Source organism: Cyclopterus lumpus, chromosome 23 (genome assembly GCF_009769545.1).
Source record: "Cyclopterus lumpus isolate fCycLum1 chromosome 23, fCycLum1.pri, whole genome shotgun sequence".
NCBI lineage: Eukaryota > Metazoa > Chordata > Actinopteri > Perciformes > Cyclopteridae > Cyclopterus > Cyclopterus lumpus.
Window position 1 is genome coordinate 6,598,126 of NC_046988.1, and position 27,002 is coordinate 6,625,127.

At 41.9% G+C, this 27,002-nt stretch overlaps 2 protein-coding genes and 1 long non-coding RNA gene across 4 annotated transcripts; 2 read left to right on the forward strand and 1 right to left on the reverse strand.

Moving 5' to 3' along the window:
* The first annotated feature begins 478 nt into the window (after window positions 1–478).
* LOC117726392 (fibulin-1-like) lies at window positions 479–14,912 on the forward strand. Of its 2 annotated transcripts, XM_034526642.1 has the most exons (21): window positions 479–755; window positions 1,005–1,110; window positions 1,354–1,502; window positions 2,037–2,172; window positions 2,328–2,472; window positions 4,897–5,005; window positions 5,778–5,913; window positions 6,059–6,203; window positions 8,035–8,103; window positions 8,281–8,370; window positions 9,025–9,162; window positions 9,315–9,452; window positions 9,535–9,678; window positions 9,785–9,907; window positions 10,064–10,189; window positions 10,341–10,460; window positions 10,580–10,711; window positions 10,825–10,948; window positions 13,218–13,360; window positions 13,984–14,124; window positions 14,217–14,912. In XM_034526642.1, exons 4-21 carry the CDS (start codon window positions 2,101–2,103, stop codon window positions 14,354–14,356), a joined length of 2,235 nt encoding a protein of 744 aa, XP_034382533.1. In that variant the 5' UTR covers window positions 479–755; window positions 1,005–1,110; window positions 1,354–1,502; window positions 2,037–2,100; the 3' UTR covers window positions 14,357–14,912. The 2 variants fall into 2 exon arrangements, with proteins under 2 accessions (XP_034382533.1, XP_034382531.1); XM_034526640.1 differs by lacking the exon at window positions 1,354–1,502.
* On the reverse strand, window positions 5,783–18,639 carry LOC117726395. Its single transcript, XR_004608994.1, has 4 exons — window positions 18,414–18,639; window positions 16,366–16,461; window positions 10,856–10,980; window positions 5,783–5,891 (listed from the first exon to the last, which is right to left on the reverse strand). It is a non-coding gene; the product is annotated as an uncharacterized LOC117726395 (long non-coding RNA).
* On the forward strand, window positions 16,149–25,351 carry atxn10 (ataxin 10). Its single transcript, XM_034526644.1, is given in 16 exon segments — window positions 16,149–16,308; window positions 16,857–17,048; window positions 17,244–17,329; window positions 17,436–17,562; window positions 17,781–17,934; window positions 17,936–17,946; window positions 18,092–18,137; window positions 18,140–18,174; window positions 18,408–18,471; window positions 18,473–18,520; window positions 18,522–18,575; window positions 18,753–18,804; window positions 18,807–18,860; window positions 19,268–19,449; window positions 21,765–21,828; window positions 23,365–25,351. Coding segments are annotated over 16 exon segments (1,485 nt in total). The 5' UTR covers window positions 16,149–16,177; the 3' UTR covers window positions 23,550–25,351.
* Window positions 25,352–27,002: the final 1,651 nt, after the last annotated feature.

A 27,002-nucleotide genomic window follows, 5' to 3' on the forward strand; every position in this document is an offset into this window, starting at 1 on the left:
TTTATTACGGATACAATTAAAGTCAGAGGGCGCCGAAGGGGTGACACACTTTAAATAAAACCAGGTATTGCCATTCACATTCAGTCACGCGAGGTTTATCATTCCTGACTGTCGGGTTTGATGACGTATTTCATTTCAATTTCCCTCGGAACATATGCAGCCATAATACATTAAATCCAGTGTTCAAGAGAAACCGCATAAGGGATATCCATTAATGGCTCACAATCAGAATACAAGAATATTCAGATGCAATAGGTAATAAATATAAGACAAATACATTCCGCCGGTAGAACAAGTATAACAACCGGCTGCAGAGAGAAAACTATTAGTATTAGTATATTAGTACAGGGATAGTGTGTGCACACACAAACAAGATCACAGCTGTGATCAGCTGATCAAACGGACGTTGCTTCACCTGACGCTGCTGAGGAAAGGACGTCTCCTTTCTCTTGAAACCCATTTCCTGGTTTCTCTCTCTCCTCACGCGGTGAGGGGAACGAGGATGCGACGAAGAGTAATGGGATGTCCCCTCGGGAGGTGCCCACGGGTCAGCCCACCCCGCCACCTACCGCCCTCTCACATCAAACCACGCGAGGCGAGGCTGGAGTCACCTTTGACTGAGATGTTCTCCTTCTTGACGGGACACGCGCACCCACACACACACATACACGCGCGCACACACACACGCACAGTGAGCGCGATGGCACAGCGGACAATACTTCTGTTGTCTGTCTATGGAGTTCTGCGTGGACAAGGTAAGACTGTTGCCATTGAAATGGTCAATTGTAGTCCTTGTTAGTGGTTTGAACAATTTTCTATACACTTAATAATTTTGGGGGCATGTTATATCCTTATGTGAGGTACTGCCTGGTGATATTTCCCAAGTAATGTCTGTCTTATCTGAGCGTGTGAGCCCGATTTAATTAAATCTGATTCCATCACAGGCACTTGGGGGCCGCCATGCTAATCATCCATCATGTCTCTGCTATGTATTTCATTCTCAGGGATTAGGGCTCCTACTGAACAGGAGTGCTGTCAGGATGGGAGGAATTCGGCCAAGAGAGGACCATACTGTATCCTCCCATATATATCTTACTCCCACACCTGCAGGTAAGCAACACCTGCTTTCACAAAGGAGAGGGTCTCAGAATGTGACCACGGGCAGTACAGAGGGAATGCATAAAGACTTTTGTGTTTATCCATCACAAACTTTCCTCGGGGTACAGCGGTTGAGCAATGTTCAAAATATATCCCATTGACTCTTCAAATCAGTGAGTGCAATTCTACTGAGGGAAAAATGTGTGTCCTGTAAGCCAGCGTTTCTGATGGTATGTTCTATCCATCCTGCTACAGGAGAGGATTGCCACATAGTCACTACACAGTGAGGACATGGCGTTAACTGCCCCCCTGGAGCATTTTAAACCCTAAAGGGCCCTGTTTGAGTGTAAGAATGTGGAGGCTGTGATTGATGAAATAGAGGAACACCTGGTCAACACTTGGAGGTCAGTGGATAGAACATTTGCAGAGGAAAGGCAGAGGGAGAGAGACTTTTTGCCCATGGAGAAATTAAAAAATGTTGTTCTAAAAAAAAAAGCCAAAGTTTCAGAGTAGCTGCTGACGTTACAATGTCTTTTCGGCTATGGTGTGGTACTTATTGTTGCAATTAAATATGTAACGTATCCCATCATAAATAAATCCACTCACAGTCAGCAGATCGACTGCATTTTACTCAAATAGCAATCATTTCTTCATATGCTCCGTATCCAGCTATTGTCTCCCGGAGCAAAGGATGCAGTTTCTCTTCTGGATTAAATGACATTACATGTCATTTAGCTGACGCTTTTATCCAAAGCGACTTACAATCATGTTACATTCATACACTGTAGACACAGCTACAGGGAGTTAAGTGTCTTACTCAAGGACACATCGACTAGGGCAGGGATTGAACCACCAACCCCCTGATTGAAAGACGGACCTGCTAACCACTGACCCACAGTCGCCCCTGGATGAGGTGAATGTCTGCCGTTTATTTACAGGATCGCCCAGGAGCAGTGCTGTGCGGCAGCAGTAGAAGACCGACTCTGTGAAAAGGGCATCGAGATGTCCAAGGAGCCATCGGTCTGTGTGAAGGCCTTGTTCCAAGGACAAGCCTGGCAAAAAGAAAAGTCTAAGGTTATTTTCACCCTAATGTCAATATCTTTAACCTTTACATATCTCTCCATTCTTGCGCGCACAAACACACCTAGTTTATTTGACAATATCCCAACGGAGATAACATTCCTTCTTGTTCATCTTTTCCTGTTTCACCCTCCGTGTCTCCCGTTCAGATGTGCTGTGACTGCTGTAAGCTTGGCCTGCTGACAGCGAGCCGGGGCTCGAGCTGCGAGCTGCAGGGTTTGTTGATGGGCACAAAGTGTTTGTACACAGCTAAAGACTGCTGTGGCAAAAACACAACAGCAGAAATCCAACCGGGTAAGAGATGATGTTGTGCTTTCAGTCTGTTGCGTCTTGATTGTCTCCACACTGTCTTATCTAGTTAGGTTTTATTAATGGTTTATACAGTTCCCTAATACTTCATAGAGTAAATATAGAATCCATTAATAAGACAAATCTTTTTATCGGTAGAATATTGATTCACAAGACCATTTCTTTCTAGAAAAATACTGCAGATGATCTGGACCAAAGTCCAATTATTTACCCCTCTTATCAACTCCAGACTTTATGAACGCTTTAAATTTTTTTATTGGGGAACCCATGACAATTTGTTAGTGGATTACTAATATTTATAATTGCAGTATTGCTCAATAGAAAGAATAAACACCAGCCAAAGATATGTTTTTAAAAACCTGGTGACCCAAAAAGTGTTCAACCCAACCACTGACAGGTTGGTTGGATATCCCCATGTGCTATGCTACACCCCAAGAATCTTATTAATTTTAAATTTGAAACAAAAAGCTCCAACGGATGTTGACTCATGGGACATCACTCGAGGCAATTGTTCAGATTTCATGCGAGTCCCTAGAGCCACAAAAGCTTATATACAACCTTTTAAACACATGCAGGGGTACTCCCCAAGACCTGGAGTTCTCTCCTTTAGTGACGGTCTTAAGGGAACCTTATTTGAAAGTGGTGGCTCTAATTTTATTAGCCCAAGGAGCAAAGACTCAGGGCCAACTGGTGTTGTTGCTTGTAGCTTCTGTCGCCTAGCTGGTTTCAGGTTAACAAAAAAAACATGTTGGCAAGGACAGAGCTGCAACAACACTTGATTTGAGTTTAAAGCAAAAGTGTCTCACTGATCTAGATTGAAGGCCAAACCTCAACAATGTTTTGTCACAAAGACTTTACTGTTCGCACTCTTAGATAGTTCAGAGACATAATAATCACCTCAACATCAGCCTCTGACAACAGTGTGTGTTCTCCAAATTGTGTCCTTGCCCTTCTGCAGCATGATTACGTTTGTGTAAGATTAGGCCTAAGCCTTGTGGTTTTAGCTGGGTTCCCTCACTGAAAGCAATGGAAGTGTGCAGTTAGACCCAAAGAACAGAGGCTTCACTTAACGAAACCTTTCTGGAGCTCACATGGCGTCAAACTCACACTTCAGCGTCAGTGTAGATAACTTTGTCCAATATTAACACTTTTATTATTTATTGAGGATACACAGGACCTGTAAATGAACTCTGCAAACAATGTTATTACCTGCATTTACAATATTTGTAATAAACAGGTTTAAATGTAGATCATATGTGGTCTTTGCTCCCACTGTCATCTTTATTCTGTTTTCTTTATTTTATTCTATGATGTGATGGAAGATGCTGCACCCTGAAAAAAACGCTCAGGTTCTCAAACAGTGGTCTGAATCCCCACAAGGGGTCGCAAGAATACGTTGAAGGGCCACGAGCTGATAAACAAAAGACAAAAACAGTAAAAAAACATTTAAGATATACAAAGCAATGTTCATTTAATTGCTATATACCAACTCTCTAACTTCAGCTTTTTGAAACTTCATAAACTACTTGATACTTTTGCATGTTATGAATTCTAAATAAAAAAACACGGCACATTTAAACCAAACAACCTCTTTCAAAAAACTAATCATTATTACAATTTGAAAAGAGTTCACAAAATAAATGTTGGACACTTTGTCCAAAGTGTTGGTACTGAACTCATTACTGAGTTATTGAACTCATTTTTATGACCGAGTTTTAGGACTTACTTTTCTTCTTCTTTTCTTCTTTTACCGGCCTGTGGGAGTTTTCTCTCGTTTAAACCGACTTTTTCTTCAAATTCATCTGTGTTATTTAACTTTATATCTGGCAACATCCACTTTGAAATCACTTATTGTTGGCGCATCAAATAAATCTAATTATCGGTCATGTTTGAATAATTCAGGAGCCCTGACAGTGAAACATGGGTCCGTCCATCCCGCCCTCTAAACTCAAACCCCGCAAGTCGAGGCCTGAGTCGCCGACGGGACATTTTCACAGAGGAGACACATGCACGCACACACACACGCACGCACACGCACACGCACACACACGCACACACCCGCCATCCAATGCGGCTGTTAGAGGGGAAACATATCTTACAGTGAGCGCGATGGGACAGTGGAGAATACTTCTGTTGTCTTTCTATGGAGTTCTGCGTGGATAAGGTAAGACTTTTGCCATTTTAATGGCCAATTGTGGTGTTTGTTAGTGGTTTGAACAATTTTATATACACTAATAATTTTGGGGGCATTTTATATCCTTATGTGAGGTACTGTGTGGTGATATTTCCCAAGTACTGTCTGTCTTAATTGAGCGCGTGAGCCCGATTTAATTAAATCTGATTCCGTCACAGGCACTTGGGGGCCGCCATGCTAATCACCCATCATGTCTCTGCTATGTCAATCAACAGAGATTCAGCTTCCTACTGAACAGGAGTGCTGTCAGAATGGGAGGGATTGGGCCCAGGGAGGACTACAATGTACAAACCTCGGCCTCTCATTAACTTCCCTCACCTGCAGGTAAGCAACACCTGCTTTCACAAAGGAGAGGGTCTCAAAATGTGACCACGGGCAGTACAGAGGGAATGCATAAAGACTTTTGTGTTTATCCATCACAAACTTTCCTCGGTGTACAGCGGTTGAGCAATGTTCAAAATATATCCCATTGACTCTTCAAATGAGTGTGTGCAATTCTACTGAGGGAAAAGTGTGTGTCCTGTTTCTGATGGTATGTTCAACAGCAGGAAATAGCCCAAAGGTTGCAAGCCCCAAATTATCTCCGCGCCACTGAACCATCCATCCTGCTACAGGAGAGGATTGCCACATAGTCACTACACAGTGAGGACATGGCGTTAACTGCCCCCCTGGAGCATTTTAAACCCTAAAGGGCCCTGTTTGAGTGTAAGAACGTGGAGGCTGTGATTGATGAAATAGAGGAACACCTGGTCAACACTTGGAGGTCAGTGGAGAGAACATTTGCAGAGGAAAGGCAGAGGGAGAGAGACTTTTTGCCCATGGAGAAATGAAACATTTTTATTATCAAAAAATGCCAAAGTTTCAGAGTAGCTGCTGACGTTACAATGTCTTTTCGGCTATGGTGTGGTACTTATTGTTGCAATTAAATATGTAACGTATCCCATCATAAATAAATCCACTCACAGTCAGCAGATCGACTGCATTTTACTCAAATAGCAATCATTTCTTCATATGCTCCGTATCTAGCTATTGTCTCCCGGAGCAAAGGATGCAGTTTCTCTTCTGGATGAGGTGAATGTCTGTCGTTTATTTACAGGATCGCCCAGGAGCAGTGCTGTGCGGCAGCAGTAGAAGACCGACTCTGTGAAAAGGGCATTCAGATGGCCAAGGAGCAATGGGTCTGTGAGAGGCCCTTCTTCCAAGGAGAACCCTGGGAAACCGAAAAGTCTAAGGTTATTTTCTCCCTAATGTCAATATCTTTAACCTTTACATATCTCTCCATTCTTGCGCGCCTAGTTTATTTGACAATATCCCAACGGAGATAACATTCCTTCTTGTTCATCTCTTCCTGTTTCACCCTCCGTGTCTCCCAATCAGATGTGCTGTGACTGCTGTATGCTCGGCCTGGTGAGTGAAAGCCGGGGCTCGAGCTGCGAGCTGCAGGGTTTGTTGATGGGCAGAAAGTGTTTGTACACAGCTAAAGTCTGCTGTGGCAAAAACACAACAGAAGAAATCCAACCGGGTAAGAGATGATGTTGTGCTTTCAGTCTGTTGTGTCTTGATTGTCTCCACACTGTCTTATCTAGACCGAATGGCTACTCGCTTTAAGTGACCCTCAAAACAATGAGTATTCTCTGCCTTTTGCTCACATTAGGTGCCAAGTGATTTGGTGGCAACTAATAAGGGGCTTTTAGAAAAGTTTTTAATGGTTTATAAAGTTCCCTAATACTTCATAGAAAAAGTATTTTTATCGGTAGAATGTTAAATCTCTCATTGCATTTATTTCTAGAAAAAGACTGCAGACGATCTAGACCAAAGTCCAATTATTTACCTTATCAACTCCAGACTTTATGAAGGCTTTTTAGAAATTAGGGAACCCATGACCATTTTTTTCGTAGATTACCAACATTTCTAATTGCTGTATTGCTAAATAGAAAGGATAAACACGAGCAAAAGAGATGTTTTATAAACCTGGTGACCCAAAATGTGTTCAACACAACCACTGACAGTATGGTTGGATATTTCAATGTGCTATGCTACGCCCCGAGAATCTTCTTTAAATTTCAAAGCCAGTTTTCATCAATCCAGGCAGCGTTACTAGAAGCACAGACAGCGGCCCTGTTGTGAAATAAACTGGACAACTGGCCTTGATGTGGCATCTGTGGAGCAGATCACTAGCAGAGAGGCAGACAGACTGGGTAACAGGGCTATTCACTGGGCTAATCTGTAGACACCTTGACAAATGGTAACTCAGGGCCAACTGGTGTTGTGGCTTGTAGCTTTTGTCGCCTAGCTGGCTTCAGGTTGAAAAACCCAAACATCTTGCAAACAGAGCTGCAAAAACAAATTATTTGAGTTTCAAGCTAAAGTGTATTACTGATCTAGATTGAAGGCCAAAGCAATGTGAGCATGCCAACAGGAAGGCCGAAGAGCTTTGTGCAGCTCCACTGTGTGACGAGGTGCTGAAGTGTTTGACCCCTGTATACTTTGTGTCTGTAGCTATTTACACATCAGAGCAGACTAGGATGACATGTGGTGTTCCCCAATGTTCAATACTGGGGCCTCTTCTGTTTAACATCTACATGCTTCCACTGCCTCAGATTATCAAAAACAACAAAGTGTGTTATCATAATTATGCAGACGACACACACATCTACATAACTATATCACCAGTGGACTATAATCCCATACAAGGGCTGGCTAAATGCATTGAAGAAATCAAAAACTGGATGTGCCAGAAATTTCTTCAATTAAATAAAGATAAAACAGAAGTCATTGTCTTTGGTCCCAAGGTTTGAAAGTCAGATCTCAGCTTCAATCGCTGATGTTAAAAAACACAAACCAAGCCAGAAATGTAGTTATGGATTCAGACCTTAACCTGAACAGCCATATCAAGACAATTACAAAATCAGCCTAATATCACCTGAAGAATATATCAAGGATTAGAGGACTTTGGATAAGTCAGTAGACTTGACTACTGTAACGGTGCTTTCACAGGTCTCTGTAAAAAGTCAATCAGAAAGCTGCAGCTGATTCAGAACGCTGCAGCTCGAGTCCTCACTAAGACCAGGAAAGTGGATCACAACACTCCAGTTCTGAGGTCTTTGCGCTGGCTTCCTGTCCAACAAAGAATTTACTTTAAAATCCTGCTGCTGCTACCTTATGAACCATCCCATCCCCTCAGGTCGTCTGGGACTGGTCTACTTTCTGTTCCAAATGTCAGAACTAAACACATTCAGTTTTTCTGCTCCACATATCTGGAACAAAGTCCCTGAAAGCTGCAGGCCTGCTGAGACCCTCAGAGACCCTCAGCTCCTTTTAAATCCAGATTGAAGACTTTTCTGTTTCCACAGCACCAGTGACAGAAAAGCCTCAAGCCAGCGTTACCCCTAAGCCTGGGGAGGAATTGGACCCCTGTATAGGTTTGTCACCTTCATTTCTTAATGTGATATTCTTTGTTATGAGAAGAAGTACGAGGTTTAGGGACCCGTCTCTTGGTGCGTTGCCTTTCATCAACCAGTGACATGATTCCTGCGATGTAGGACTCACACTGGATACTGTGATGTGTACTTCTTCACCTGTGTCTCTGCTGTTTTCAGACACCCTCTGCTCCCAGTTGTGTGAAGGTAATGGTACATGTGCGTGCCTTGCTGGATATCAACTGGACATTGATGGAGTGAATTGTGAAGGTGAGTAATATACATTATAAGTGTTGCTGTAATTACCTACTTCCTAAAGTATTCCTTCTCAGCAGCATGGCACTGGGGATGGCAATGTCAGTGTGCCAGTCTGTTGGTCGGCCCGGACTGAAATATATATATAACAACTATTAGATGGATTAGAGGGATATCCCCCTACAGAATGAAATGTGATCCATTCCTTTTTAATTTAGTACCAGCAGCATGTTAGGAATTAAATTGGTTCAATACTTTGACAAAACACCTGCTTAACTAAGGAAGTTCACATCAGCGACTATAAATGTTATCATGAGAATCTCCTTCTACAACATCATACCAACTTAACGTGAACATGTTAAGCTGGTATAAAAAGTCAAAAAAACATACCGGCTTCCATACTGCAAAATGTGATCGGATGTAGTAAAACAATCTGGTATTTTTGGCATACTGCCTTTATCATGTATTGGGGCATCCTAAACCTTTTTCATCATACTAGGTAGGATGGGTATTGGAAGGCACAGTTAGTATGTCCTAATACATAGCATGTCAAATTCCGTTCCCTCAAAATAAATTCCTCGATGTTATGCTACATCCCATCCACTGACAAGGCTTTATAAAAAGGATTGACTGCTTTTCTTATTTTTGATTGGATGTCTCGCTCCTCAGATGTTAATGAGTGCCTGACTGACAGTCACAACTGCGTCATAGACCAAGTTTGCATTAACACAGAGGGTTCGTTCCACTGTCAGAGGGAAACCAGCTGTGGCCCCGGGTATGAACTCAAGGACGACAACACTTGCCAAGGTAACAATACTGCTATTTTAGTCCGAGGTCAAATAGCCATCACATGTCCTATAGCTTACAGTAATTCATGTAAATAATATACTCTATATAAAATATTATTTATGCACAGCATATTTATGCTTTCTTCATCTTTCCCTCCTTGCCTGTTCCAGACATAAATGAGTGTGCTTTGGAGACACATAACTGTGGACCAGACCTTTTTTGCAACAACACAGAAGGCTCGTTCCTCTGCCGCCCAAAGGTGGAGTGCTCAGGCGGTTTCATTCGGGACGCCGTCGGCAGCTGTATCGGTAAGCTTAGTGTCCCACTCAGGTAAAAACATTACCTGGGTAAAAGGTAAGCTGGCTTTGTTTAATGTGTGTTTCTCATTAGATGTAAACGAGTGTGAGGCCCATACCAGTTCATGCCCGCATGGGCCAGACTTGTATCAACACATTGGGCTCTACACTTGTCGCAGGTCCACAGTACCCTGTGGACGCGGCTATCGTCTAACTCAGGACGGCTCGCGTTGTGAAGGTGGATACAAAAAATGGATTTCTTGTGAATAAAGTCTTTTAATTGCTGCAAGATCACCTAAATGTTCCTTCTTGAAACATGTAACTTCTCCCCTTCATGTCTACAGATGTGGATGAGTGTCGTACAGGGAATGTGTGTGTCGGCCAAGGTTGTCTCAACCTGGTGGGCACGTACCGCTGTGAATGCAAAACTGGCTTCACCTTCAACAGTTTCAACAAACTGTGTAAAGGTGCAGTACAAATTCTTAAAAAAAATGTTTTGCATCATCTTTGATATGTTGTGCACATCAGCTATGAAATAAAATATGTTCTAAAAGGTGAATAGATGAGAAAGAAGTGACACAAGACAAGTGGAAGTCAATTCATAGTCTGTCCCCTGTGTTAAGATACCAATGAGTGCAGGCATTATCCCGGACGACTCTGCGCTCACAAGTGTGAGAACACACCAGGGTCCTACCAGTGCAGCTGCAGCACTGGCTTCAAACTGTCCCCTGACAAAAGAAACTGTGAAGGTAAGGTAATCACTTTTCATTTCATGAATTCATTCAGGCACGTGATGTTGTGATGTCAGCTTTCTGTAATTCACATTGTATCATAGACTTGGTCTTGTGGGGGTCCTAATGTGTCACGTTTTGAGGTCTGTATCTGCCTGTGTGCTGACAGATGTCAACGAGTGTGATGCCGACTCTTGCAGCCAGGAGTGTGCAAATGTCTATGGCTCGTACCAGTGCTACTGTCGCCGTGGTTACCAGCTGAGTGAATTTGATGGGATAACATGTGAAGGTGCTTGTTGACTTTGTGGTGCTCGGTGATGTTGCAAATGAACCCCGGACGTGATCACGTGTCACGAAAAATGTGTCACAGAGTATCTCTAACTATCTTTTACTGTCTGCCACTCTCAGATATTGATGAGTGTGCTCTGGCGCTTGGAGGTTATGTGTGTTCCTACCACTGCTCCAACGCCCAAGGAAGTTTTTACTGTAACTGCCCACCCACAGGCTACACACTCGCATACAATGGACACACATGCCATGGTCAGTAGACAAACCATCGGTACCCTTGTCATTAAAAAAAACAAAATTGTAAATCAGTGGTGTGTTATTTTTTGTTTCATGTCTAACCTTTGCCCCTCCCCCTGTGTTTCTAGACATTGATGAATGTGCAGTCGGGAGCCATACCTGTTCTTTCTCTGAAAACTGCTTCAACATCCAGGGAGGATTTCGCTGTCTGTCCTTCCGATGTCCTCAAAACTTCCGGCAAGCAGCGTACAGGTGAGTGCTGATGGCTACTAGTTGATGACGAGCTGTTGGAATTAAAGGGTTGATAGGGGCAATAAGGCAGGGGCCAGGGCCAAGGGGCAAGAGGCAGGAAGCAGGGGCAAGGAGTCAGGGGGCAGGGCCCAGGAGCCAGGACCAGCTCTAGACACAGCCAGGTCCAATGGACCCTGTGAGGCGAGAAGGCGCAACGTTTTCGGGGAAGAAGTAGAGTTAGTAATGTGCAATGAAGAGATGTGCATTCATCCAGAAGGAGAGAGAGAAGATGAGATAGGAGCTCAGTGTATCCTAATATGTCCCTCGGCAGCCTATAAGCCTATAGCATCATATCTAGGGGCTGAACCAGGGCAAACCTGAGCCAGCCCTAACTATAAGCACTATTAAAGAGGAAGTCTTAAGTCTACTCTTTCATTTTCATCTTTATTTTTCTTAATACAGGAGTCAGAGATCCAGCTTTCCATCTACCCCTTGGCGCAGTTAATAAGGGGTAAATCTATAATTCTTGTTTTGTGGAAAAACACTGATTCACCCCAAATTAAAATAAATTAAAGTTGAATTAAATTATTCTCAGTATTCGTCTTCTCATCTAATTTAACGTTAGATTTTTAACACATTTCCCAAAATGAACAAAACAATATTCCTCAAACATGGTATTTACAGTGAATTATTGGTTATAATAAAGCATTTAATTTAATATGCAATGTGGTCTTGGGGATGACTTTCTTTAAAACAATCCCTTGTTTTTCAGCTGTTTTAAACACACACCTTTAAACAAAACATATTCCAGCATACAAGCAGTAGATACAGATAATAGTAGGAAATACCACTAGATGGGGCTCATTAGCTTTTGAGGATCTCTACAACCCTATGACAGGATTGTTCATGCATTCATTTGCATGATGGTAGCTCCCTCTACCTCGTGTCTGTGCGGCAGCTTCCCTTTATGTGTACTTTCTATGTCTTTGGAATTATAAAGTTATAAAAATGACTTTTCAGTTTTAAATATTCAAACACACACCAGCATTGGTTTCTCCCGCTACTCTCGCGCTTCCTCCGCTGTGGTCATTTCTAATGTTTTTCCTATGATCTGTTCCAAGCGGCCTCACCATAGGATCAAACAGACCTCGCCTTAGTGGATAGAAAGAAAAATAAGCGTGGCACTTATTTATGGGCACCTGGGACTCAGCCAGCATGGGGGCTCAATTAGTGGTGAAGTAGCATTACAGCTCACATGATTGATAGTGCTTTTTAGTGTTGGTATTGGGTGGTTATCAGTTGATTTGCTGTAAATGATACCAAAAGGCCAGTAGCTGTGTTGGTCAGCTGGTTAAATGCAGCCAGACAAATGTTCCACTGTTCCCTCCTGGTGGTTTTGGGGGTATAATGCATAGCGCTGATTGAAATTAAATATGAGGTAATTATTCTCTTAAATCTTCATATTATATAACCACCCACTTTCCAAATGCTAAGTTGATTATTTCAAATATGTAAAAATAGGGAAATGCTGTATGTAATGATAATAGTATCTGTATGCGTCTTATTTTGGAGAGACACTATACAATCGTTTGGAAATGCCATTATGCTCATTCTGCTGCGGATTCTGTCAAATTGAATGTCCTGGTTTTCTGCCATCCCGTCTTTTCTTTGTGCCATACCACACAATCATCTCTGTTGGTTTTGGGTGAACAACTTGGATTCACCTGCTTGCTGCTGATTACATGGCTCTTGAGTTCACATTAAAAGTGCTGCTGTCTTCATGTCGGGGAGCCCCACAAACTGAATTTTAGGTTGAGGAATCAGGGTTTGGCCTCTTGTTAAGGCGCCCTTTTGTTGGTTAACCATGGAGGTCTCTGGTAGCTATTCAGGTGTTGCCAGGTTCTTCTGTCTCAACCCAGCTGAAGAGCTGTGGTCAACAATATAAATACTGTTGTCTCCTGTGTAGATTCAAATGGTGAGGAACCCACACTTCTCCTTTTGTGTGTATTCCTCTTTCCTTGGCACATATGCAATACATCCCTATGTGCTCCCCATTTTATTCATCGTTCTATTCAATTCAATTCAATTCAGTTTATTTTGTATAGCCCAATATCACAAATTACAAATTTGCCTCAGAGGGCTTTACAATCTGTACACATACGACATCCCTACCCCAGGACCTCACATCGGATCAGGAAAAACTCCCCAAAAATAACCTTTCACAGGGAAAAAATGGAAGAAACCTTTCTATCTTGCCTATTTACCATCACTTCTGTTTTTTTCTTTTCAGATTGACAAAAGATGATTTAGTCGTTGGGCGTTGTATTAAGGTCTGCAAACCTTACGACACCGGCTGCAATCTCGATCCCGTTCACTTCGTCACCCACACCGCCCTCTCTCTGCCGACCATCAGAGACTTCAATGGACCAAAAGGTAAGACGAGGTGGACGTACAGCAAGGTCTTTGTACGTGTGCTTCAACCAGCATTTGCAACTGCACCCGATGGTGTGCGTGACCATCTATCGTACAGAAATATGTTTGTAGTATTCTGTATCATATGATATACATTCCCATAGTCCTTAATGGAGAATAACTTGTAAGTGGTTATAATAATCAAGTAAGAGTTACCTTGAGTAAAAGTTTGTGGACCTGGCGGAGTCAACTGGTTAGTTAGATTAATGTTTCTGTAGTGAGCGACCACACTTGACACCGTTCTATTAATTATGTATTTTGGGTCACGGTCAATTCCACATTTGAAGGAAATCCACCATAAGTCTTGAATGCAATTATTTAAATAAAATATTAATTTTCTGTGTTTATTCTGATCACAGGTTTCGGCCAGGGGCTGAAAGGGTTAACTTGGTAGCTTCAAGTTCTAAAGTTATTTGCAGCCTCATTGAAATTCAAATTTCCAGCCACCAACCTGCCACATCAATGACTTCTTTCAACCCAATTATATCATAAATAAAAGTGTAATTTTATTTGAAGGACCAAATGCCCTCTTTGGTTTGCTACTATCAGACTAAAACAAACTTTAAACCAAAATCTTCCAACAGAAATAGTTTCCCTGCAGACAGCTGCAGTGGCTAACAATGCTCATCTACACGGTGCCACCCAAGTTTCCTTCGACATCCTGGTTGCAGATGACCGGTTCTCTTTTGATGTGGTTAAGCGGTCATACAATGGCATGGTTATGGGTAAGTGGAGAGAGTAGGCCATCACTTGGAATCAAGCAACCATTGCATAAGTTTCCAAAGATATTTTCTCTTCTTCTTTTTTCATCCCTCAGGTACGGTTCGTCAGGTGAAACCTATCGTTGGGCCCAGGGACATTGTGTTGGAAGTGGCTATGAACTATGTCAAGTCAGGGCATCTTTCCCATCGCAACATTGTCGTCATCAATGTCTTCATCTCTAAGTTCTGGTTCTGAGCTAAGGAATTGAACGATACAGCATTAGCTATACAGCACAATTGGCAGACATTTTGAATATCTGGAGGCGCCACACTTGCTGGACATTTAAAACCTCTGTGTGTGCAAGATTAGATAAACCAGTGGATTTGGTCCATTTGCAAGTGTTTAGTGATAAAGTTACAGAATCAGTTTGCAACCCATTCAAGTCATAGGTATTTCATAATTTCAACACAATGTATACAAATGAAACACAAACAAGTTATCAAAAGATACAGGACTAATATTCTGCAGGACTGCTAACAAGTGTTAATAAGGGGAGGCTAATGGACAACAATTGAAATGTAAAATGTTGGCGGCATGAGATAAAAACATTGATGTTATAGATTAACAGGGTGCTTTCATCTCCGTCACCACAGTTCCAGTCTAACATGCATTCTGATGTTGTTGTCACGAGTGCCATTATGACAGACCAATGGCTGACCTTAATGGCACGGTTTAATATTTGTTCCATTTCATCTGCATTGAGAGACCACATGTGACATGCTCCATTTGATAATAAAAAGCTTAATCTATGGACTTGCTTTCAACATTGATTGTGTACCATCAGACTATGCGAACCATCTGTGGATAATAATACTTTGTGCAGTTAATTGTGTTCATGTTCACTGAAAGAGCTGGATCCTCTACCACTGCCGACGAAACCAACTGTCCTCTAGTTACTTAGCATAACTGAGGTTCCAGAATACATCAAAATATAGTATGTCCTGTTTTTCCTGTAATTCATTCCCAAGCAGTTTACGAGGATATTTACAGTTATTCAACTTCGAAGAATAAATTAGGGGAATCTTTTACTGGGAATGTTTGGATCTTCGAATACCTCATCTTAAAGCTGACAAATTGCTTGAGGTGGATAGCTTTCACTATCCACAATCAACCCTCTTTCCACATTGATCTGCCGTTCACCACTAATGTGCTGTGCCTGGCCAGTGAAAACACAGGGGACAACCACATGGAGGTAAATCCTGTAATCTAAAATGTGCCACTTTAAATGAAAATCCCCAAAGGCTTGTACAGTGGCTTTGCTGTTGCAGCTGCAACCATTGTCCCAGAACTTGTCTGGTCTCAATTAATTGATCTTCTGACCTTTAATCATTGCTTTACATGAATGGATTTCATATGCGAGTGCAGCTGCAGCTTACAGCCTGTACAGAACTTCTATCTCTGAAATGATTGGATGTTATATTGTGGGTATGTCTAAGTATTACTTACTAATACATGTAATGGGTGCTGCCCTTGCCGAAATAAGACTCTCAAACACGTTATCTTAGAGTCATGGATATAGTGCATGAGGATAAATCTCAACAGAGTATTGAATAAATCCCATAAATTGCATTTATAAACCCTTTATAAAGGGTGCCTTTATTGAAAGTTGTACTGTTTTATTTTGACCAAGCTATTAAAGAATTTTAATTTGAGGAAATTAAAGTTGAAGTTGCCAGGAACACCAGAAGGCAATGGAGCATATTTAATTATTAATTTACACCATTTCATGAATTAAGGGTAATGACTACAACAAGTGTAACGCTAGAAACATGGAGGAAGCAAGAAGCTTCTTATCACCCTAGTTTCCCTCAATAAATTAATAAATCTCCAACACTGACTAATTTCTCTCTTTAGTCTGTTTCTGTACCTTTGACGCAGACAAACGACATGTGTCACCGTGCCTTGTGTGTGCAAACAGCAGCACATGCTCTGACTCCGCCCCCTGCCTGGATCCAACCAATAGCGAATGTCGATATTTATCCGGAAGTCTCGCCTAAACGAAGCAGACGGGGAAACATGGCAGCTACCACCGACAGAAAGTTGGACATCTCGGCGTCTATCGCTGGCATTTTGAGGGAAGAGCACTGCCCCGAGCACTTGCAGGTTTTAAAAGCCTTCACGGCTGCATTACGGGACAAGGAATACAGGTGCGGACAAAGTCAAGTTATGGCTTCTTCTAAAGGAAACTGAGGGCGTTAGCTTACCGGCTAAAGTAGCCTGACGTGCAGTTAATACGGTCGTCGGGCGTCACTTTGCGGGTCCATCGTCTCCTCTTACTGGGGCCTGTTTTCTTGTCCTCTCTGTGGTAATAAACAGAAAGGTGGACATTCATTAAGCTGCCGGTCCTGCAGTATAGCTGTGTTCACTCACTGACATATTCACTTGCAAAGACGGCTGTCCCAGCTTTCTGTGAGTTCAGTTCATTTTCGGGTCATCATCATAGAAAAAGCACAGGTGCAACTATTTACTGGTGATGGCGCAATGCGGGCAAGTGTTACAATGTAACCAGCAACAGCACATTATAACGGTATTATTACTTAAGACCTGTGTTGGACCACCAAGAATAACTATTCCTCCTGAGTTCAGCCCCCCCCCCCCCCCCCCAACCACTCCCTCATGGCCCCAGACTGGGGTTACCACTACGATAGAGTAACAGTCCCCTCCTGTTTCTGTTGCTCAACTTTCTGCATCCCAGAGATGCTGTGGAGGAGGAGGCGTTCTCCAGCCTCCTGAAGGTCTTGTCCCGACTGCGCGATGAGCTTATGGCTGTGAGCTGTGACGACCAGGACCTGCAGTCTGTCGCCCTGCAGCTGCAGCTGACCGCTGAGTGCTTCAGGGCACAGAGGAACGCCTGGTCCCAAAGTACTCGCAACCAGAGTCTGCTCAGGTAATGGGATTAGTATTCTGTGTGAGACAAATGTACGGGGACATCGCAACACCTCCTTTGAGACACAGGCTCAACAATAATTCTGGATTGTATGTGTTCATGTTCATGTGTGTCTTCTCTGGCTAAATAAACATGCAAGGAAAGACTAATTATACAGCAAGTTCACACTGGTATATAATTCTCTTTTTCCTCAAGGGAGCTCGGCTTCATTGATGTATCCCTTAAACACCTGAGCTTCCTTCAGAACACGCATGTGGAGCGCAGAGATGGCATTTTTGAACGTAAGTCTAAAATAAGGTAATTGTAATACAGTTATTGGATTTTTACGAGGCAGACCTTTTGATACTAAACTTTAAAAACAAAATCTAATCATTCTCCATGCCCCAGCTCTTCGTTGTGGGATCCAGTTCCTCGGTAACATGTCGGTTGGAAACCAAACGTGTAAAGATGATATTTGGCAGCTGAGCTTTCCAAAATCTTCTCCAGTAAGTTTTGTGTGCCACAGTTTGCAGTTGTTGTGTTTTTTTCTTCCCACACTAAGCAACACTGTTGCATACAATACAATATTTCACATTGTTTATTGAGGGGCATCCTTTCACCACATTAAAGCCCTTCACTTGTTACACTAACACACCATCTGAATAAGTGTGTGTGTATGTATGTATATATATATATATATATATATATAGTATTTTGTCCTTGCATTGAGTCAACCTGAACATGTGTGAACAGGCAGCTGCTCAGTGTTGATGACGAGAAGGCGGTAAACTATGCCTCTATGGTACTCCACACATGTCTGGATGAAGCCAAGGTGGAAGAACTTTGTGATCCACAGAACATCCACCTGGCACTCAAGGTGATGGAGCTCTGCAGGACCCAACCTGACCGTGGACTGGACGTAAGAATGTGTGTTTGTATTGGTGTGTGTATGTATTGGTGTTTATGTCTTAAAAGTTAACAGTGTAATCATAATTAAGACATTACCAACTATTATCTTTGCTTCTTGTTGATACATTGTGAATTAGCTATTTATACATTTACAGGGTTATCATTGCTACTCAGTATTTCCTCAAGTCTTCAGCTCTGGTGGAGAGGCATGTACTCCTGGAATGTCTCACCATGAAAGGTACTTTACTTGATATCGTGACAGGCAATACATGTCAATACAGACCTATAAACCTTCTTAAATTACACAGAAACTCATTTTATAATGAACACCACCCCATCAAACCTCTAATAAAAGACTTGTCTGATACTGCAGAATAACAAGTTGTTAAACAGCTAATCCTACCTAGTACACATAGAGAATACTAATATACTGTTGTGTGTGTGCGTGTGTGTGTGGTGCGTGTGTTTCAGAGTTACTCTTTTAGAGCTGCTCTCTGCCCAGCTACAAGAGGAGGACTCGGAGGAGTGTGGCATCCCCTTCCGATGTGGCTCGCTTCCTGGCTACTTCCTTCCAGGAAGGTTGTGTGGGCTGTGCTGACACTCGCTACTGGCTCTGCTTCCAGTGATGAGGTACAGATAGTAAACCTGACTGATGTATGTAAACACAGACAAGTGTGTGTAACCTTTCGAGAGCTTTTTTCAGTTTTAGTTTTCTATTTTCTAACTGACAAGTCCCACCCTAACGTTATCTCACATCCAGTATCCTTTCCCCATGTGACCAACACCTTGGCTGCAATCCCCTGTAGGTTCCTGCAGGAGGCACTGACGGTGATTAGTTTGCTGGACGTGCTGTGTGAGATGACCTCCGACCACCACAGTTCATGTTCCTCCAGGACCATCCTGACCTTCTAGTGACTACTGTTGGTAAATGAAAACATACACTCTCAAAACCTCTCTGACCGAATCCACAACGGGAGTTTGTGAGTCCATTTTGGGTTGTCTTAGTTTAAATATGTCATCTGTACAACGTAGACACTCCTTGAACTAGTGAAAGATCCCAGATCCCTCATTAAGTCACCCACAGAAAACAAATCAACACACAGCCCTCCCTTATGTTGACAAGCAATACAAATACAGCAAATAAGACACAAATCACTTTATTAGTTACTAAAACGCCATGTCTTATTTACATTTATTGAGAAATTTAAATCCATAAATTCAATAATAAGCGATAACAGCTTGAATTTAAGATTGGGTTGGATTAAATGTTTTTTGTTTTTTTTAACATTCACACTCGTGTGCTCTTTTTGCTCTTCACGTTTTCTCTGCAGAGCTCCTGCGGCAGGTGCACGCTATCGGGAAGGCCAGTAAGAACATTTTCAGTGCTGCTCAGAACTTCTCCTTCAGTGCAGATGCAGACCCTTCCTCCCAATCTCCTGTCATCAGCTTCAAGGCCCACCTCATCAGGCTGATAGGAAACCTCTGTTACAGCAACACCGACAACCAGAACAAGGTTTGGAATGGATGGATGGACAGAAGAGGGTGCTTCACACCTGTAGTGTTGCTCTGCACCATGGAAAATATTATACTTTGTTGTATTTTAATTCTGGATCAATTTGCTTTCACACTAACTTATTAACAACAAACCAAGAGCTGTAAACACAGTCATATTGACTAACCGGTAATCATGTACCTGTATTTGACAGTTCTCATTATGTTATTCTGCACCATCGGCGTCACATGGACCCACATGGAGGAATATAAATCCCAGCGACTGACAGTAGATCAGATCAGGGAAAAACCCCACACTTCTGTTAATGGGCAGATATGAGTGGCTACTAAATCATCTTGCAGATAGCATCCTTGACAGTTCACAATCAGTAGGTGAGTTAAAATAAATAAATAACATTCTGTGGTTGGTCCGTTTGCTTTCACGCCAGAAAACAAATCGAGCCAAAGTTTGTCTGTAAGCAGAACAAGACTCTCCTATTCAGGATGCGTTTTTTGTGCAATTAATTAGTACACTTAAATTACACAAAAAAACCTACTTGTAATTATCAACCTGTAGATGAGTTGATTAATATATATTTGTGCAGTCATATTTCATGTTAAACACACTGGACATTGACCACATAGCCCTATTTACTGCAGGTAAAATGCAATGAGGGCAGGTTTTCATTTGTTCTTTGGTCTACAACATGCACAAAATCAGCTCATCCGCCATTTCACATGTTGTAATGCTTGTGTGGAAAAGCAAAGTTCCCAGTTCTACACTATGCCAAACTATAATTAATATAATAGTCCAGTGTTGATAACTGCCTTTGGAAAACATGTGAGGGAAAATCTGCATCTTCAAAATGACTGCAATTGTAACATTTAATCAAATGATGGTCCCCAAGAAGTTACTGTCTGGAGGAAAGTAAGGGTTTTAGAGAGTTGAACTTCCTAGAGTCCCTGAACTGGGTGAGCACCCTTGATCAGTCTAACACAATGGGGTCAAAGAGAGAGTAAGAGGTCTAGGAGACGCCCCTGGTATTACTTTAACAAACATATCTTCACGAAAACAGGTTCTACAAATGGGCCGCTGTGTCAAACCACACGATCTCTTGGAGGACCGAGGTCAACTGAGTACTGAAAATGAGTGTAATGACTACAAGCTTCTGAGTGTTTTTCAACACAATTTCTTGGGTTTTGGACTGAAATGTGAAACATTTCCTCCCTCGCTTTGGTGATGTTATCAGTTTCCCTCCATCGCCATCTGTCAGCATCTCACTATTAAGCATAAAGCACAGACGGATAATAAAGCGGGTGGGGAGGAGTTAGCCTCTATCTGTGGCACATTATGATTCAGTTCTACCTAATAGAAACAGATTAGTGGAATGCTTGTGGGATGGCCACCCTCAGTTGGCCTCTCCAAATTATTTATGGATGCTGATCTGTGGTCTGTCAGTGGTCTGGAATCGCCCCATATCTGTTTTCAGTAAGATCTCTTCCAGTAAACCAAATGTCACTCTGTTCACCTTTGGGAGAGATTGTAATTTAAGATGCATGCAAAGCATTTTACAGCGTGTACCAGACAGAAGTCAGGGCCCATTCGCTTGTTATTCATCCCTTTTAATGGGTTTGGACATTATGTAAGCAATTCAGATAATCATTTTGAAAAGTGGAAAATCCGACCTGGTTGCTTGTAATGGTCAGCGACTTTGTTTCCTTGACAGTTTAAATGACATTTCTGAAACTCAGCACTTTGTCTCCTTCTGGAGCTCCCACCAGTATGTTTGGAGGGTAACCACAACGGCAAGGGAAAGGCAACAGCAAGCACAGACAACAATTAAGCCTATAGAATCGGACACATGATACAAAGCAGGTCGCCCTGTTGTGACAGCCTTAGACCAACCCGCAGCCACACTGCTGCTTTTGCATGGATGTGAGGCTCTCCTAAGGACAAGGACACTTGTTCTCTCTGCTCTCTGCGCTTGTTTTTCACGCCATAGAAGCTAGGACATCAAGTTGCGTAGCCGTAAACAAAACCTATTGGTGCCATTTAATAATAAATAACCTATTGATTTGAAAATGCAATTGAGAGGCAGTCTAACCCCCACATTCTGTTTTTCATGGATCTAATTTCAGGTTTTGTATTTTTCAATAGAGAATGCCCTGATAACTGGTGTAATATAATCACTAAGCAAATAGTATATACAGATACTATGAAATTATTTATTATTGAGCTATGATGTCGGTAAAAGCATCGTTACTGAACTGGTATTAAATTGTGAAAACTATTTGATGTTCATTGATGCCAAACATTGAAGGTGAATGTTTCCTCAGGCGAGAGAACTGGAATGTATCCCCCTCATCCTGGACAACTGCAACTTGGACAGCAACAACCCATGTATCCTTTGTGTTAACATAAGTTGATGGTCTGGAAAGGGTGACCCATCTGTGTTTATGTACATATATTTCAAGTTTATCTAAATCATGGTTCATATTTCTGTCCAGATGTTACTTTAGTCCTTGTATTTCTTATCCTGTCACTTAAAGAATTGAATTTGGCACGCTTGCAGGCTGGTGGGTTTGCAACCAAACACAAGTGTTGTATTAAAGCTTTGATTAGAACAGTGTGTTCAGACCGGCCATGAAATCCTCACAATAGATATCTACCAGCAGCTGGTTAACAGCGTCAACTGATTGACTGCATTTGGGCTGCTTTTTAAATGCTACTATTTGTTTCGAGGAGCAATCATGTCAAGTCTGTCACTACCAGAAAATTCAAAAGTCCGCCATTAAGACCTTATTTGTGCTTTTGAATTAGATTGCATTTTGATGCGTTTCTAAAGTTTCGCCATTCCATTTTTACATACATGTGGGAGGCGAGTGTCAGTATGATACAATACAACTACATCACCAACGGCACGGACACATTTCACAGTAAGCTTCACAAAGATGGGATTTATTCATTCTCTTTTCTTCAAGGTTGTTTGCATTAGATTATACTGATCTATCTAACACAGTGATAACTCTGTACTGACACTGAAGGGGAGGCAGTGTGTTTATAATCTGCTTTTAGTGCCTGTTTTCACAACAGGCTTTGAGAACAGGCCAAATTCAGTTTTACAGAGTCACTCTCATCTCCAGCTCCTGCTGGACATCCTGCTACCAGTTGGTATTAGCTGGCTGAAGCTAGGGCATCGTGCCAGATTGTCATTTAACCAGGGCAATAGTTTGAGCGCTTCCTTTGTCCCTGTGTCCCTCTCCCACTTCCACACATACACGCACATATAATCCACTTCGTCCTGTTTTTTATTTAGGTGTCGGCATTTGTTTCTGTTCAGAAAAAGACTGTCAAAGAAGAAAAGTGTTTATAGATTAATGCAGGAAACCTGAGAGCTGAGAATGTTTTGTATCACAAAACCTAACTTGTCTGCTTAAGTCTTTTGTTTGTTGGGCTGTCTGCGTACTTGGCGACCTAAGGAAATACCAGGCACTTAAGAGTTTGAGTTTGGCCTATGTTGCATGTTACATTGTTAGCCTCTCTACCATTCTACCTTTTTTATATATCTATCTTTCTTTTCACATCTGCATTTATTTATGAAATGAGTTCTGTAAATGCATCTGCTTGCTCATGTCTAGCATTAACTATTAATATATTTGAGATGTTATAAAAGGTCTTTTTTTTGTCATGTACCACTATCTACAATTGGGACATATGGAACAAATTCACGAGTTTTGAACTTAAGCTATTTTAGTGTGTTTTTAAAATAACACAACTTGTTAATTTTTCACATTGATGTTTTCCTCATTTAGAAAACTAGTGCTGGAACATGCTTTAAGAAAATGCACACCAAAAAAATACCAGAACAAACAACAGTGAGTTTCATTCTGTTGGACTTCAATTCTGACGTTGCTGTCCTTAACCAGGGACCTCTAGTTATCAGCCAGTGGGCCATCTTCACCATCAGGAACCTCCTAGAACACAACACGCAGAACCAGGAGCAGGTCGCCGCCCTGGAACGCCGTGGCACCGCTGACTACTCGGCACTCAGGGAGTTGGGTTTCCTGGTGGAGGAGCGAGATGGAAGCTTGCTGCTCAAAACTGTGAGGAAAGACTCTTGAAGGCCTTAGAGGAGCAGCCAGGAGCGAGGGGGCCCTCAACCCACAAACAGGTTTCCATTTGTTTAGAAAGGAGTACAGTACAGTCCTCTTGTTGTGCTACAAGCCTCATTAATGTTACCGAATACTTAAGCTTCATCTGTGGGTGAATTACCTCTCCACTACTAAACACACACATGTTGTGCCTGTCCAGAATAACTTGACAGCCACATTGCCGATAGTTTCAGAAGAACAACGCTTTAGAATTTTATTTCATCAGAGAAGTATGCATAAATGACTTGACTACCTTTTAGTAATGGCGCCACTCATGCCCAAATGGGTTTTGAGGTATTCTTGATACACAAAAGGCCCATGGGGTGTAAAAGAGGAGGTCAAAACATCAGGAGCGCTTGTTTTGTCTTGACCAGAGTCTGGGAAATGAAGAGTTTGGGAGAGGTGAGCACATGCTGGTTCCTTTGGCCGGGCTGATGCTTTGTGGTTTAATCCAAAGACAAAGAGCACCACAGTAGCCGGACTTTTCACTTCTCACAGACACTGATGTTACCAGCAGGGGTTGGGGTTTAATCCCAGGCCCATAGTGACTTCTGCAGTAACCGCAAAAACAGAGAATGACCAAAACATGATGTAATCAACCCCTCACCGCCTTAGCTACTTAAATAGTGGTTTCGTTGCCAGAGAGACATTCCAACGCTTACAACTATTTCTCTAAACAGGCATGACATTAATATTATAATCTCAGAACATCTCTGCAAAATGCAATACTGGATCTAATAACTGAAGCTATGCATGTTTTGTAATTAAGAACTGCTCCGTATACAACATGAGCTTATTACTGGATCTCTGCTTCTTGTATTAAGGCAATAACAGTAATGAGTTTTATACTCAAACATAGTGTCATTAATGTAATCTTATTCCCCATCATCTTATTCTTAATCATCTATTTCAATCCTATTCCATAGTACTAGATAAATAGGAGCTAAGGGCTGATGGCATGCATCATAGATCATTAACCATCTTTAGACTTACAACTTTGAGTTTGTGTTTTACAACCTTTTGAGCTTGCTGTATTTAAGTTTTACCAGACTCCATAGACTTTCTTAGAGTTTTAGTGAATACTGTACTTCCTTTCTAGATGGAGGTGCGTGTGTGTGTGTGTGCGCGCATGTGCGCTTCTTTTTTCGATAAGATATCGTGATGGTGTTTCAGTAGCCGATGAATGAGATCATACTCATAGTGTACGTCCAAAGAGTGAATGAGTTGAGGGAAGTCGGACCAGAGCCATTAGTTTGCAGAATGACATCGCTCCTCCCGTTGCTGGATAAGCTGAGCAGTCCTGACACCCTCAACAATGCAGTGCTTTACTGGCCTGCTCCACCCTGTTTGCTCTGCCTCTGATTTTTAATGACAAAATGTATTGAAACAGATCGGCTGGACTCTCCCTCAATCCGCCGGCATAGTGAAGGGAGCTTATGCGGTTCCGGTCCCCAGGATTTCAGACAGCTAACAAAACAGCTGTTACTTGCGCTTGACTGACTGGCTGCAATGCTTTTCAGCCCCACAGGAAAGAGGCTGTGCGAGTCAGTCGGGCTGAATGAGGTGGCATGGCCGCCTGTACACATCAGTCAAGGCCAGAAGTTCTTGTGTTTCCCATATCAGCGTTTTATACCGCAGGCCTCTACTATATTGTATTGGCACCTTCTGGTTTGATATTCGCCTGCAACAACGGGGTGTTAATTAGTATTGATGCTTTGGTCAAACTATGTTTATATAATGCTTAATAAAGTATTGTGTGTGTGTGTGACAAACAGCTTTTTTTGGGAATGATTTTAATTTTTTACGTTCTATAAAACTCAAGACGCAATATAAGGATGCTCAAATTTTATTGGTAAAAAAAGAAAAAAATACAACTGTCCCATGTTTTGTAAGTTGATGCACAGAACGAATAAACCTACACGAGCTGAAGTCACAACTTTGCTTTTAGGAAGTGATGAGTTGTTGCTAGTTACTGAAACACAGAAATCTCTTCGTTCTAAAGATGCACAACTAGTTGGCTGCTGACGCTTTCCATGTATTATCTACTCGCCCATTCTATGCATTTACTCAAATACTTAACAGTGGTTTCCACACAATGTCCTGGACTTTCCAACACTTGATGAATCACTCAGCTTTTATGAGCTACGTTGAATTGTGAAGGATCGTATCGAGATGGACAATCTGTGGAGTATTTATAATTTAGCAACTTTGATCAAAAACACGAAACCCCAAATAAGTTATAGCTCTCAAATCTGAATACAATGACATTAGAAAACACTGTAAATAGTGACTTTCTGTTGCATCTATAAATGACATAAAGTGCCACGTTCCTCATATAAAAATAAACTCTTCAAATTGTTTTGGTAAGTTATATAAAGCCTAAATAAACTTTCTGAATACATTAAGGGTGCTGTCCCAAAATAGCTTTGAGGCCTTTGATCCTCTCATAGCCCCTTCTGGTGTGGTTGGGGCACATGCTGCCTAAACCGCGCTGCAAGGCCCTTGTGTAAGCAGAGGCCATCATGTGGAATTCCCCGTCTCTGCCGGTCATGATAATGTTGGATGTATCTGAGCCCGATTGCACCTCGATGGCGTTCCAACGAGGCTCGCATGCTTTTCTCAGAAGTCCAGAGGCCTCCAAAAACACAACAATGAACAAGGTCGGGATGGAAAGTGCCGCTCAAACTGACAAGTTGGATGCTTAAAATATTTTGGGAGTATTTTCTGAAAAAGGGGTCAACGACGCAACGACGTTCCATGAAAAACAAAAGAGATGTGGCTGTGAGCGCCAAAGAAAAATAGCTTATCTTTAGCGAAATACGCCACAGACAACTGATGATGAATAAAAAGGAATGAGCAGGGAATTTAGTTTAGTGGCTGTAAATCTGTTACTCCCAGCTTGAAGTCTTTCAGTAGCAATTTAAGATCCTAAGACCGATGAGAAATGTTAAACAGCAATTGAGTTTGTTATCCGACTTAAGTTTGAAAGATATTTTTTTTCCATAAATACTTTGTGTTTTATTTTCAGTGTTCAAACAGAATACAGTGTGAGCGTACAGTTAAAAGTATTCCATCTTTCTCCTGTCGTCCGAAGCGCTTCGCTTCTGTAGCATTTCCAATCGGCGTGTTACGAAAGTCTTCTCAACATCCAACAATAGTCCTTGTTGTTTTTCCTCTTGTGAGCTACATCTTTGCAAGATGTTGTCTTCCAAATATTGATTTGCTGGAGGCAAAAAGAGAAAATCCTCTCGACTGCAACACGTTTGCATCATGTCCGTTTGGTAAACCAGCGCGCAGAGGAAGTGTTGTTTCAGTACTCTCTAACCCTCTAGTCTGTCTTTTTCCCTCCGTTTAAAGAATTCCAAAACAGGATGTAAAAATGTGCAAATTGTTGAATAAATACTTCAGAGTCCTTCATTTCAA